The sequence below is a fragment of the Sinocyclocheilus anshuiensis genome, unplaced genomic scaffold, assembly GCF_001515605.1.
Source record: "Sinocyclocheilus anshuiensis isolate Anshui unplaced genomic scaffold, SAMN03320099.WGS_v1.1 scaffold614, whole genome shotgun sequence".
NCBI lineage: Eukaryota > Metazoa > Chordata > Actinopteri > Cypriniformes > Cyprinidae > Sinocyclocheilus > Sinocyclocheilus anshuiensis.
In genome coordinates, this window is record NW_015542367.1 from 479879 (window position 1) to 492857 (window position 12979).

The 12979-nt window shown below is 30.7% G+C and overlaps 1 protein-coding gene and 1 pseudogene across 1 annotated transcript in view; one reads left to right on the plus strand and one right to left on the minus strand.

Annotated features, from left to right (window-relative positions):
• Positions 1-4799: 4799 nt before the first annotated feature.
• On the minus strand, positions 4800-11318 carry LOC107692207 (protein DGCR6-like; annotated as a pseudogene).
• The window catches only part of rasal1 (RAS protein activator like 1), a 25089-nt gene continuing 23323 nt past the window's right edge, over positions 11214-12979 (plus strand). Inside the window, exons 1-2 of the mRNA XM_016491171.1 lie at positions 11214-11384; positions 12891-12947. Of these exons, the coding sequence (XP_016346657.1) occupies positions 11320-11384; positions 12891-12947 (122 nt within the window). The 5' untranslated portion in view covers positions 11214-11319. The remainder of the gene's footprint in view (positions 11385-12890; positions 12948-12979) is intronic.

Here is a 12979-nt window from a genome sequence, read left to right on the forward strand (position 1 = left end):
CTTCAGCAGGTTCAGCAAAACCTCCAGCAATCTCTGACACGGGGTTTTAGACCTGACGAATATCACAAAATGCATTTGGACATTTGGGTCACTCATCTCATAGAGAACAAAAAACAAAAATAAAATGTCAATTGGCTCTCCTAGACAGCATGTGAGATTCAATGGAGAACAAATGAGTCTCAGAAGTTTCTCCTGAGAAAAAACCCACCGTAATCTCACGTGTGTCTCATTTAGTGTTTCACGTGAGATTTTCAACAATGTGCTCAGATTTGTCAATGTTTTTATTTTATTTTATTTTTATTTTATAATAGAGGAAATTTCTTGTGGTTTTTTGTCATTTTTATTAGTTAGCCTATTGTTTTTTTTTTTAATACAGTATATATATGCTTTTTTTATTGTGTTTTATTTCACTTTTAGTTATTTTAGTACATCAAGTTAAACTAAAAGAAAATGAGAAATGTTGCTAATGAGCTGAAATAAAGGTTTTTTTACATTTTATTTTATTTTAGTATTTTATTATATTTTATTTTACAATTTATGTCATTTTTATTAACGTTTATTTTATTTCAAGTAACAAAAATCATTTTTATGGTTTTAATTTTAGTACATCAAGTTAAATTAATAAGAAATGTTGCTATGCCTACAAGCTGAAATGAAATAAGTGTTTTATATTTTATCTTATTTTAGTATTTTATTAAATGTTATTTTGTTTTTATTAGCATTTATTTTATTTCAAGTAACACAAATATTTTTTATTGTTTTCATTTTAGTACATCAAGTTCAACTAAATGAGAAATGTTGCTTTGGCAATGAGCTGAAATAAAAGTGTTTTATTTTATTTTATTAATCTTTATTTTATTTCAAGTAACAAAAAACTTTCTGTTTTTAACTAGCTGAAATATTTAATTGTTATATTTTATTTTATTTCAAGTAATAAAAATCTTTTTTATTGTTTTAATTTTAGTGCATCAAGTTGCTTTGACAACGAGCTGAAATAAAAGTGTTTTATTTTATTTTATTAATGTTTATTTTATTTCAAGTAACAACAAACTTTCTCTGTTTTTAATTTCCGTGCATCAAGTTGAACTAAATGAAAATTAGTAATGTTGCTTTGGCAACTAGCTGCAATATTTTAATTTTAGCTATCTATATGAACTCAAGCATTTCTCATCACATTCTCTCAAGAACAAATGATACAAGCTACTTTATTAGCTCTATACTCTATAACGTGTGACAAATAATTACAACTGAGAACTCCTGAGCAACGAAAGAGAAACCTCTCAGTAAAGAACATCACAGGCTCATGAGAAAATCCCACAATAACGACAGAAAACTAGCAGAAATCAGCAGCGGCTCAATCTAGTTTGCTCGCGCACAAGAGCACATTTACGTCCACAAGCTGCTTGTTAAAGGACAATAAAAGTGTACCTGTGATTTTCCCTCGTCCTGAAGGCCCCAGAGATCTGATGATCCTGGTTGTGTTCAGAACGGAAAACTAGCATACTACATACTGAGCAGTTCACACTGCATACTGTCTTTTGAAATAGTATGTGAAGCAACACATTATGCAATTAGTTTTGAACAGTATTACGCTACAGTGTGTTGCATTATCGCATTAAATTGGATGCTTAACCGTCCAGTTATAATTAAGCAAATAAATATGCCTATCTTCCATTTGGAATCCAGTTTTTGTGTTAAATGCATTCAACTTTGGCTGTTATGAAAGAAGTTAAAAGTACAGTTGATATTATTTCTGGTTCATTCGGCACACTGCAAATGGAAGATTAAGTCATCCTTATATTTCATGCATATAGAGAATTCACAATTCTCTGAGCACAGTATGCATAATATATAGTGCAGAAATAGTAAGAATAGTATAGCAGTATGCTATTCCAAACACAGCCTGTCTTTCATGTCCATAATCTCTCTGTTGCCATCAATGATTCTTCAATGATTCTAATGAAGAAAAAAAAACAAAAAACAAGATTATAGTCATAAATCATGAGATTATAGTCATATGTACAGAAATGATAAGTAGGTAACTATAATCACCTAACAGAATTGTACAGTGTGGAAACACTGAAAGAAAATGACATGAAAGAAGAGGAAAACAGGGAAAGAAAGATCTGTTGAAAAATCACAAAATTCGTTTTTGTGAAGCTACTGTAGTTTGTAAAGACACAAGGCACTCATTATTTTGGTCCTCCATATCAAATAGCAAAAATAAAATAAAAAATTAAATAAAATAAAATGTTTCTGTTTAAAATATATTTTAAATACATGCTAAATGTATGTTGTAAACATTAAGCCCAATAAAAAAAAATGAAATTTCGGATACCAAAATATATTTCAAACTGTAATTTCAAACCTTACAGTAGCCTACGTTTAGTTTTTCCTCAAATGTGACATACGTCATTGCATTTTCTTGGACTGAAAAAAATGGAGGAAAAATATATTTTAAAATGTTTTAAAAAACTATATTTATATTTATAATTGGTACAAAATATATATTTACGTAAATATATTTTAGCAAAAAAAAATGTTGTATATTTTGAAAAATATTTACAAAAACAATTTTTTCAGTCTATATTGTTTGTCTATATTGTTGACTACATTATCAAATTTAATAATCAAAGCAGATTGATCTGGCACAAGATTTATTGAAAACATCAAACATGAACACATTAACAGTAAAAAAAACATGATTTGTACTCTAAAAAGAACACTTTCTGTGAACGCTTTTCAATGAATCATCTAACTGACTCGATTGAATCGGTTCCTATGAGAGAGAAATGACAGATTCATTTTGCGTTTGGTCACGTCACACTCCTGCCTAAGAGGAAAAGAGAGCTGAGAAAACAGATGAACTACTTACACATGACTGGAAAATCCAGCTGGGTAGTCGCTGCATGACTCGGAACATTGCCATGAACACTTTTAGCTAGAGAGAGATTCACCAGCGCCACCCACTGGCTGCTCCATGACATCTGCTTAAAGCTGAACAAACTAACTATAGAGCAAATAAATCGAATACATTTATGTAGCTCTAGAGCTGATTTACTGTACTGTGGTAGCACCATAGTACTCCAAGGTATTTCAAAACCTTTGCCTTATATAAGCAGCTCATTCCTTGAATCAGACAGAAAAAATATATATTTTTAAAGTACATGTGCCTCATGTTTTCATTAATCATTTTAGCAGGCAGATTGACAAATCGCATGCACATTAAACAGTTCAAATTAAACTGCTCGAGCGAATATATATAAAATGCATAAATATAAAAAGGCACAGTGAAGATTCAGATGTAAAGGGGGCTGGTTAAATATTTTTATCACTTACATCATTTTTTTTTTAAATATAGTCTTATTAAAAAAAACTCTATGTAAATATTTAAAATGTATTTTATTTATTATTTATTTATTTTACTAACCACATGATGATATAAGAAAAACTTATTAAATATTTTAACAAATCAATACTTTTAAATACTTGTATACAAATTAAATACTATATATATATACAGTATTTTATTTGTATATAAATATTAAAAATATCAATGTAAATTGAATTTAAATTAAATTGCACACACACATATATACACTGCTGTTCAAAAGTTTGGGATCGGCAATATTTTTAATGTGTTTTAAAGAAGTCTCTTCTGTTCATCAAGGCTGCATTTATTTTACCAAAAATACAGAAAAAAAAGAGTAATATTGTAAAATATTATTACAATTTAAAATAATGTTTTTTAAAATTTTATATACTTTAAAATGTAATTTATTTCTGTGATGCGCAGCTGTATTTTCAGCATCATTACTCCAGTCTTCAGTGTCACATGATCTTCAGAAATCATTCTAATATGCTGATTTATTATCAATGTTAGAAATAGTTTTGCTGCTTTTTTTTTGGAACATGTGATACTTTTTCAGGGTTATTTGATAAATAAAGTAAAAAATAATTGTGTTTATTTAAAATAGAAATCTTTTCTAACAATGTAAGTCTTTTATTATCACTTTTTATCAGTTTTAAACATCCTTGCTGAATAAAAACATTCATTTCTTAAAAAGAAAAAAAAACAAGACTTTGACCACAGAAATAAATTATATTTGAAACTATATTAAAATAAAAAAAATATAATTTTTAAATTGCAATAAAATTTCACAATATTACAGTTTTTTCTGTATTTCTGATCAAATAAATGCAGCCTTGGTGAGCAGAAGAGACTTCTTTAATAAAATATTACAAATCTTACTGATCCCAACTTTTGAACGGTAATGTGTATGTATATATATAAATATATATGCTTTGTACACCAATATAAATTCAAATTTGAAAACATTTCTTATATATATATATATATATATATACAGATGAAAAATCTCTATAGCAAAAGCTATTATTCTTTATTAATTACAATCAATGGGTTTATTTACATGCTCTCTGAACATTCAATGAAGCAAACCTGACAGTCAGCCGTGTGTTTGTGATTTAATGATGCAAATCATGTTCAAAGAAATGAGAGTCGATAAATGCAGACTTTATTTATTCAAGAATAAACAAATATGGTCCCTTCACATGTAACATAAATCATAACAGCGCACTGTTTGTGTGCAAACAAGCTCAGATGCAAACCAGTTTTTCATATAATTACAAAACGATATTTAATGTCAAAAGAAAAGTGGTGGGCACGTCTTCAGTGTTGTCCATTGTCACGACTCACGTTAGACATTTCCAGCCCATCATCATCATCTAAAAGAGATTTGTATAAACACTTTTGAAGGTCCAGCGTCCTGCAGCAGTCAAAACAGATCATCCGCACTTATTTCATGATGAAACTGAGGAGTTTGACTGGTGTCCGATTCTTTCAGCATCATCTCAGACACGACCTTCTCGTCCGTCATCCTCTGCTCTTCTTTCACCCGCTGATCGAGAGCCTGAAACGGTGACGGAGAGACAGTGTTTGCTGATGGACTCAAGAGAAACACACTAACACTACGGTGACTATACGTCCTCTTTTACCCAGACACCTCCTAAAAATGCCAAGGTTTTGGCTTCGTTTTTCTGTTGACCTGCTCTACAGTCCTCATACATGTTATATACTGTATGTGTATTTGCATTGTTTTGATCTGTAGATCCCACCTTCTCGTGTGGCACGATTGGTCGATTATATACAATGCCTAGAACTTAAAAAAAAAAAACATTTTGTCACAATTTAGATGAAAATTAGAAATGTACTAAAAATTACTAAAACTGAAATAGAAAATAAAAATAACTATATTAATATTAACAGTATGATATGACATAAATGTTAACTAAAAATAAAAAACTGAAAATATAATTAATAAATAGTAATAATAAACAATGTATAGTTAGTATATAAATACAATACTGTCACATTTTCGATGAAAATTAGAAATTTACTAAAAATTACTAAAACTAAAACTGAAATAAATATAAATCAAAGTGAAATAGAAATATAAAATAAAAATAACAATATTAATATTAACAGTATGACATGACATAAACGTGAACTAAAAATAAAAAACTGAAAATATAATTAATAAATAATAAAAAAAATAATGTATAGTTAGTATATAAATACAAAATGGTCACATTTTCGATGAAAATTTGAAATTTACTAAAAAATTACCAAAACTAAACTGAAATAAATATAAATCAAAGTGAAATATAAATATAAAATAAAAATAAAATAAAAAAATAATAAAAATGGCAATATTAATATTAACAGTACGACATGACAAACTTGAACTAAAAAAAAAGAAAGAAAATATAATTAATAAATAACAATAAACAATAAATATTGTATAGTTAGTATAAAATTATAAAATAACATTGGACATGATTACTGTTATTATAATGTCAAAATATTAGTCAAACATAATTCATATGATTATTAAAGATAAGTCTGAAACAGACTTTTTAAAGAAAACAAATATTATCATCCAAATAAATATAATACTAACATGTACCAAAATAAATCAATGAAGAAATATCACTATAATACTATTGAACTGAAAAGTTTTAATGATAATACATTTAATTTATATAATTATAATAATAATAATTATAATTATTAATTTTTATTTATATTTATTTTATCTATTTTATCTATATTTTATTATTAATGTTGTTATTTAAAATATTATTATTATTATTATTATTATTGTTATTATTATTAATGTTGCTATTTAAAACAATAATATTAATAATAATATTTATTATTATCATGTTAATGAATGCTGTTATAATAATAATAATAAACCTCTTTTGAAATGCTTTTCTTTAGTTGACAACATTTATAAAAGCATTCTCGTTAAAAACTTAGAAAGATGTTTATCAGCCACTCAAACTCAAACAGCATTTGCAAATTTGATAATCATGCTAAACCATATCATGTTCCCAGGAATTGTTAGAATTAATAAAAATAAAAAGAAATAAAAAAACAGCCAACTGGCATTTGGTGCTTTGGTGTGTTAATTTTAGGCCCTGTCTGCACAATATTGGTCAAACTAGTTTTCAGTGATTACCTTCAACAAGTAATGACTGTAATGAAAACAGGAAAACAAAGCCAAAAACCAGATATTTTAGGCAACTTAGAAATCCCGGCCAGGACATATCCAGGACACAGAGCACATATAGCCACCTTAACCAACACTTCATCGTACCTCAGTTTTTGCTCTTTGGTTGGTTTTCAGAACGGCCAGATTGTGATACTTGCACATCTGCAGAGCCTGTTTGTGTTTCCGCACCAAATCCTGCTTGAGAGCTGAAACACACACACACACACACACACACACAGACAGATCACACACAGTCAACATCTTACAGTTTTCAGCATGGCCTGAAACACTCACACACACACACACACACCTCTGTGCTCGCAGTGTAGTTTCTGTCTCTGGTTGTAGAGGTTTTACTCCATCAGGTGTTGAATGTCCAGCAGCCCTTGAATTATTTCATACACCGTCCCATCGATGAGCGCTTGAGCCAGATCATTGAGCGTGGTGTAGGACAGATGCTGCTGAAACGAGCTGAAACAAACCTTTATTTCTCCAACTACAACAGCAGAGTGAGCAGAAAGAGTTTTCACTGCCAAACGATCACTAAACATTATATACATGAAGATTTGGAAGGAAAACTACAAAATCCGTTCAACTATTTGCCGTAATGCATTTTATTATATCTATTTCTGTACTTTTCTTGAAAGTTTTCATACTCATTGATAGATACTGTATTTGCTCGTTTTAATCATAAACTCACATAATTTTGTTCATTTTCTCAGAAAACAAGACTTCATATCTTCAATTTGCATGTCCAATAAATGTATCTTGATTTAAGGATGTTTAGATATTTGCATTGTAAAACAAAAACACTGAGGATGATATTCATTTTTTTGGTAGTGCATGTAATATTTAATGCCATGACTTTATGAATTAAGACGTTCTGCTCTGATTTAAGACCTTTTTAAGGCCTTAATTTGTGTAATTAATACTTTTTAAGACGATGTAATGATGTGATGTGATGTGATGTGATGTGATGTGATGTGATGTGATGTGATGTGATGTAATGTTGATGGATGTGATGTGGTGATGTGATGTGATGTGATGTGATGTGATGTGATGTGATGATGTGATGTGATGTGATGATGCGATGCGGTGCTGTGATGTGATGCGGTGATGTGATGTGATCATGTAATGTGATGTGATGTGATGAAATGTTAAGTGATTATGTAATGTGATAATGTGATGTGATGTGATGTGATGTGATGTGATGTGATGCGATGCGATGTGATGATGGGATGGGATGTGATCATGTAATGTAAATGTGATGATGTGATGTGATCATGTAATGTGATGTGATGATGTGATGCGATGATGTGATGTAATGTTAAGAGATTATGTAATGTGATGATGTGATGTGATGATGTGATGTAATGTTAAGAGATTATGTAATGTGATGATGTGATGTGATGATGTGATGTAATGTTAAGAGATTATGTAATGTGATAATGTGATGTGATGATGTGATGTAATGTTAAGAGATTATATAATGTGATGATGTGATGTGATGCTGTGATGTGATGTGATCATGTAATGTGATGTGATCATGTAATGTGATGTGATGATGTGATGATGGGATGTGATGTTGGGATGTGATGATGGGATGTGATGTGATCATGTAATGTAAATGTGATGATGTGATGTGATCATGTAATGTGATGTGATGATGTGATGTGATGTGATCATGTAATGTGATGTGATCATGTAATGTGATGTGATCATGTAATGTGATGTGATCATGTAATGTGATGTGATCATGTAATGTGATGTGATCATGTAATGTGATGTGATCATGTAATGTGATGTGATCATGTAATGTGATGTGATCATGTAATGTGATGTGATCATGTAATGTGATGTGATCATGTAATGTGATGTGATCATGTAATGTGATGTGATCATGTAATGTGATGTGATCATGTAATGTGATGTGATGATGTGATGTGATCATGTAATGTGATGTGATGATGTGATGTGATCATGTAATGTGATGTGATGATGTGATGTGATCATGTAATGTGATGTGATGATGTGATGTGATCATGTAATGTGATGTGATGATGTGATGTGATGATTATTACATAGATAGTTTCGTAATCGATATGAATTATTTATTGATCGTTAGTGTCTTTTCAGCTTGTAAAATGGTAAATCTCTTATAACTGACACTAAAAACAGAGATTCAACTGAACGAAACTCTTGCCTGCTTTATATTTCGGCTTCTGGAGAGGAAAAGACTGATGCTTAAGGCGTGTCGAGTTTAAATACGAACGTATGTTTGATGTTTATTATGTATAATAACAAATTACAGACTCAAGTGACAATTCTTTTGAACTGTGCGTGCAAGTTTGCGCATGCGCACCAGTGGCGTCCTGAGGTCCTTCAGCATGAGGGGCTGCTCTTTCATATGTCTAGAAGTTTTCTTAGTTTAATAATTCATTCATAGACATAATAGATTTATTATTATGTCTAAGTTTTAATTCATATTTAATTAATATTTTTGTTCAACTTATTGTTACATACTGCAGCTCTTATTCCTTATTTTGTATTGCATTCATTTTTGGAATCTGATTACGTAATCCAGATTATATGTAATCAGTTACAACCCAGCTATATATATTTGTTTTAAATAAGTCTCTTCTGCTCATCAAGGCTTCATTTATTTGATCAAAAATACAGAAAAAAACAGTAATATTGTACAATGTTATTGCAATTTAAAATAATGGTTTTCTATTTTAATATACTTTAAAATATTGTGATGATTATTACATAGATAGTTTCGTAATCGATATGAATTATTTATTGATCGTTAGTGTCTTTTCAGCTTGTAAAATGGTAAATCTCTTATAACTGACACTAAAAACAGAGATTCAACTGAACGAAACTCTTGCCTGCTTTATATTTCGGCTTCTGGAGAGGAAAAGACTGATGCTTAAGGCGTGTCGAGTTTAAATACGAACGTATGTTTGATGTTTATTATGTATAATAACAAATTACAGACTCAAGTGACAATTCTTTTGAACTGTGCGTGCAAGTTTGCGCATGCGCACCAGTGGCGTCCTGAGGTCCTTCAGCATGAGGGGCTGCTCTTTCATATGTCTAGAAGTTTTCTTAGTTTAATAATTCATTCATAGACATAATAGATTTATTATTATGTCTAAGTTTTAATTCATATTTAATTAATATTTTTGTTCAACTTATTGTTACATACTGCAGCTCTTATTCCTTATTTTGTATTGCATTCATTTTTGGAATCTGATTACGTAATCCAGATTATATGTAATCAGTTACAACCCAGCTATATATATTTGTTTTAAATAAGTCTCTTCTGCTCATCAAGGCTTCATTTATTTGATCAAAAATACAGAAAAAAACAGTAATATTGTACAATGTTATTGCAATTTAAAATAATGGTTTTCTATTTTAATATACTCTAAACTGTAATTTATTCCTGTGATGCGCAGCTGTATTTTCAGCATCATTACTTCAGTCCTGTGATAACTTTTTCAGGATTCTTTGATGAATAAAGTTAAAAAAAACAGCATTTATTTCAAATAGAAATCTTTTCTAACAATATAAGTCTTTATGATCACTTTTTTTTATCAATTTAACACATCCTTGCTGAATAAAAGCATTACTTTCTTTCAAAGAAAAAAAAGAAAGAAAGAAAGAAAATTACTGACCCCAAACTTTTGAACAGTAGTGTATATTGTTACAAAAGATTTCTATTTTAAATAAATGCTGTTATTTTGATCTTTTTATTCATCAAAGAATCCTGAAAAAAGTATCACAGGTTCCAAAAAAAATATTAAGCAGAAAATCTGTTTCCAATATTGATAATAAATCAGCATATTAGAATGATTTCTGAAGATCATGTAACTCTGAAGACTGAAGTAATGATGCTGAAAATACAGCTGCGCATCACAGGAATAAATTACAGTTTAGAGTATATTAAAATAGAAAACCATTATTTTTAATTGCAATAATATTTCGCAATATTAATGTTTTTTTCTGTATTTCTGATCAAATTAATGCAGCCTTGATGAGCAGAAGAGACTTCTTAAAAAAAAAATACATTAAAAATCGTACTGATCCCAAACTTTTGAACGGCAGTGTGTATGTATATATACAGTATATTGGGAATGTTATATACTGTAGTATAACGTTGTGATGTGAACGACGTTTCTGTGGTTACAGCAGCAGGACGCTGCACTGTGCGTCGCTCACCAGCAGATGTCGCTGTTCACTCAGTTTCTCATCAGCATCACTGAAGCCTCATCATCATCATCATCTCATCATCACCCGAGAACAGAGACAGAGGCATCACGACTCACGCACTGTTGCAATGACAATAATGCATCTAGATCGCATAATGACTACAGAAAACATTAACGGCACCGATGCATAACTGATCGAGTGCATCGATGGGCGCAGGATCAATGGATCTGGATTTACGCAGGTGAAGCCGGTGTGAAACTCCAGAGCGGATCTGATCATATCATCACCTGAACATCATGATATAGTTATTGCATTGAAGATATGCTTTATTTGACTTCTTTTTGGATCTTGCAGGCGACGTTATAATTGAATTCATGCCATGTCTTTTAGATTAGGTTTTTATCTAAGTGTCTTCATCCCTCCTGATCTGAGCTTCAGGTTTTTGATCATGATGCTTCTCGGGGTTTGACCAGCTCTGATCCAGTCCTGCAGATCTTCAGTGACATGAGCTCCTCTCATCATGGCCAGAAACACTTCTCTCTACTTTCGCATCGTCGAGGGACGCAATCTGCCTGCAAAAGACGTGTAAGTTCACGCAAAAGAGCCTGGCTCTCGTGAGAGTTATGCTACTGATCACAAATGTTTCCTGCTCACAGAAATATGTTTGGCTTCAACGTTGAAAACGTTATTTCTGAATGGTCTCTGAACGGTTTTTTTTTTTTTTACTATCTTTTATTTTATTTCCTTGGTCATGCTGTTAATTTTGCAAACATTATGGGAACGTTACTTGTTAATGTCCTCTGTTATAAAACAATGGGAATGTTATCAGTGTTGGGGAAAGTTACTTTTAAAAGGAATGCGTTACAATTTTGCGTTACTCCCTAAAAAATTAACAAATTACGGAAAGTAATGCGTTGCGTTACCTTTGCGTTACTTTTTAAATCTGGGCTGGGCTTGCTTGCTTGTTTTTAATATAAAAAATTCTATTTTGGCAAATGTAAAAAAGTGCCAAAAGTGAAATGAATAAGCCTCAGGCTGGATGAAATGTAAATTCATGTCTGTACAGACAGCGCCGCTCAAACAAACCTCTCAACATAAATGTTATGTTTATTTAAAGTCATTTTTGCTTAGCATGGTTTAATTGGAGCATTGAAGTTCAGCAGCAAAGACATTGATAAAATGGGATTAAATACATAAAGGATATTTGTATTATTTAATATATTTAATTATTGCATGGTTGCGTCACATTCTGAGTTTGCATTTCACGGCTTTATACATTTTGAGGAATACTGAATCTGTTTTTGTGCAAGTGTGATGAGTAACATTGTGTTCACACACACACACATCTGCACTCACTCCTGATTTCTCTCAGCATGACGACAGGAGAGCTGCAGTCAATACATGAGAAAACTCAAATATTTCATTGTAAATTTAAAAGTAATGCATTACTTTACTTGCTACTTGAAAAACGTAATCTGATTACGTAACTTGCGTTACTTGTAATGCGTTACCCCCAACACTGAGTGTTATTAAAGACCAGATAACATTGAATAAACGTACTATTAATGTTACTGGAAAACCATTTGTACATAACTATGACAGAATGTTCTGGTAATATTCCTATTAAGTTATGAAAATGTTATTTCTGAATGTTCTCTGAACGTTCAAAACATTAAAATGTAACGTTAAAAAAACATTAGACCAACATCCAACTAAAATGTCTCATTTATGTTTTAAACATGTTTTTTTTTTTTCTTGGTTAAGCGAACATTCCATTTTATAATTGTGAAAACATTACAACAACATTACTTTTGAATGTCCAGTGAACATTCTAAAACGATTAGTAAGTAGGCAAGTAACATTTGAAAAACTAAAACGTTCTGTGAGCATCGTATAAATAATGTTTTTGAGCTAACGTTTCGAGAATGTTATTAAAAAACTTCAAACAAATGTTCTATTAAAGTTACTGGAAAACCGTTCATAAGTATGAGAGAACTTGCCAGAACGTTCTGAGAATGTTCTCAAGTGTTTGATCTAGTACTCTGTCGTCATTATGCTGTTGACATGAGGATGATGTGTGTTTTTGTCAAGTTCTGGGACCAGTGATCCGTACTGCATCATCAAAGTTGACAATGAGGTCGTGGCCAGGTGAGTGTCACATTCTCACCTGTGTGTGTGTG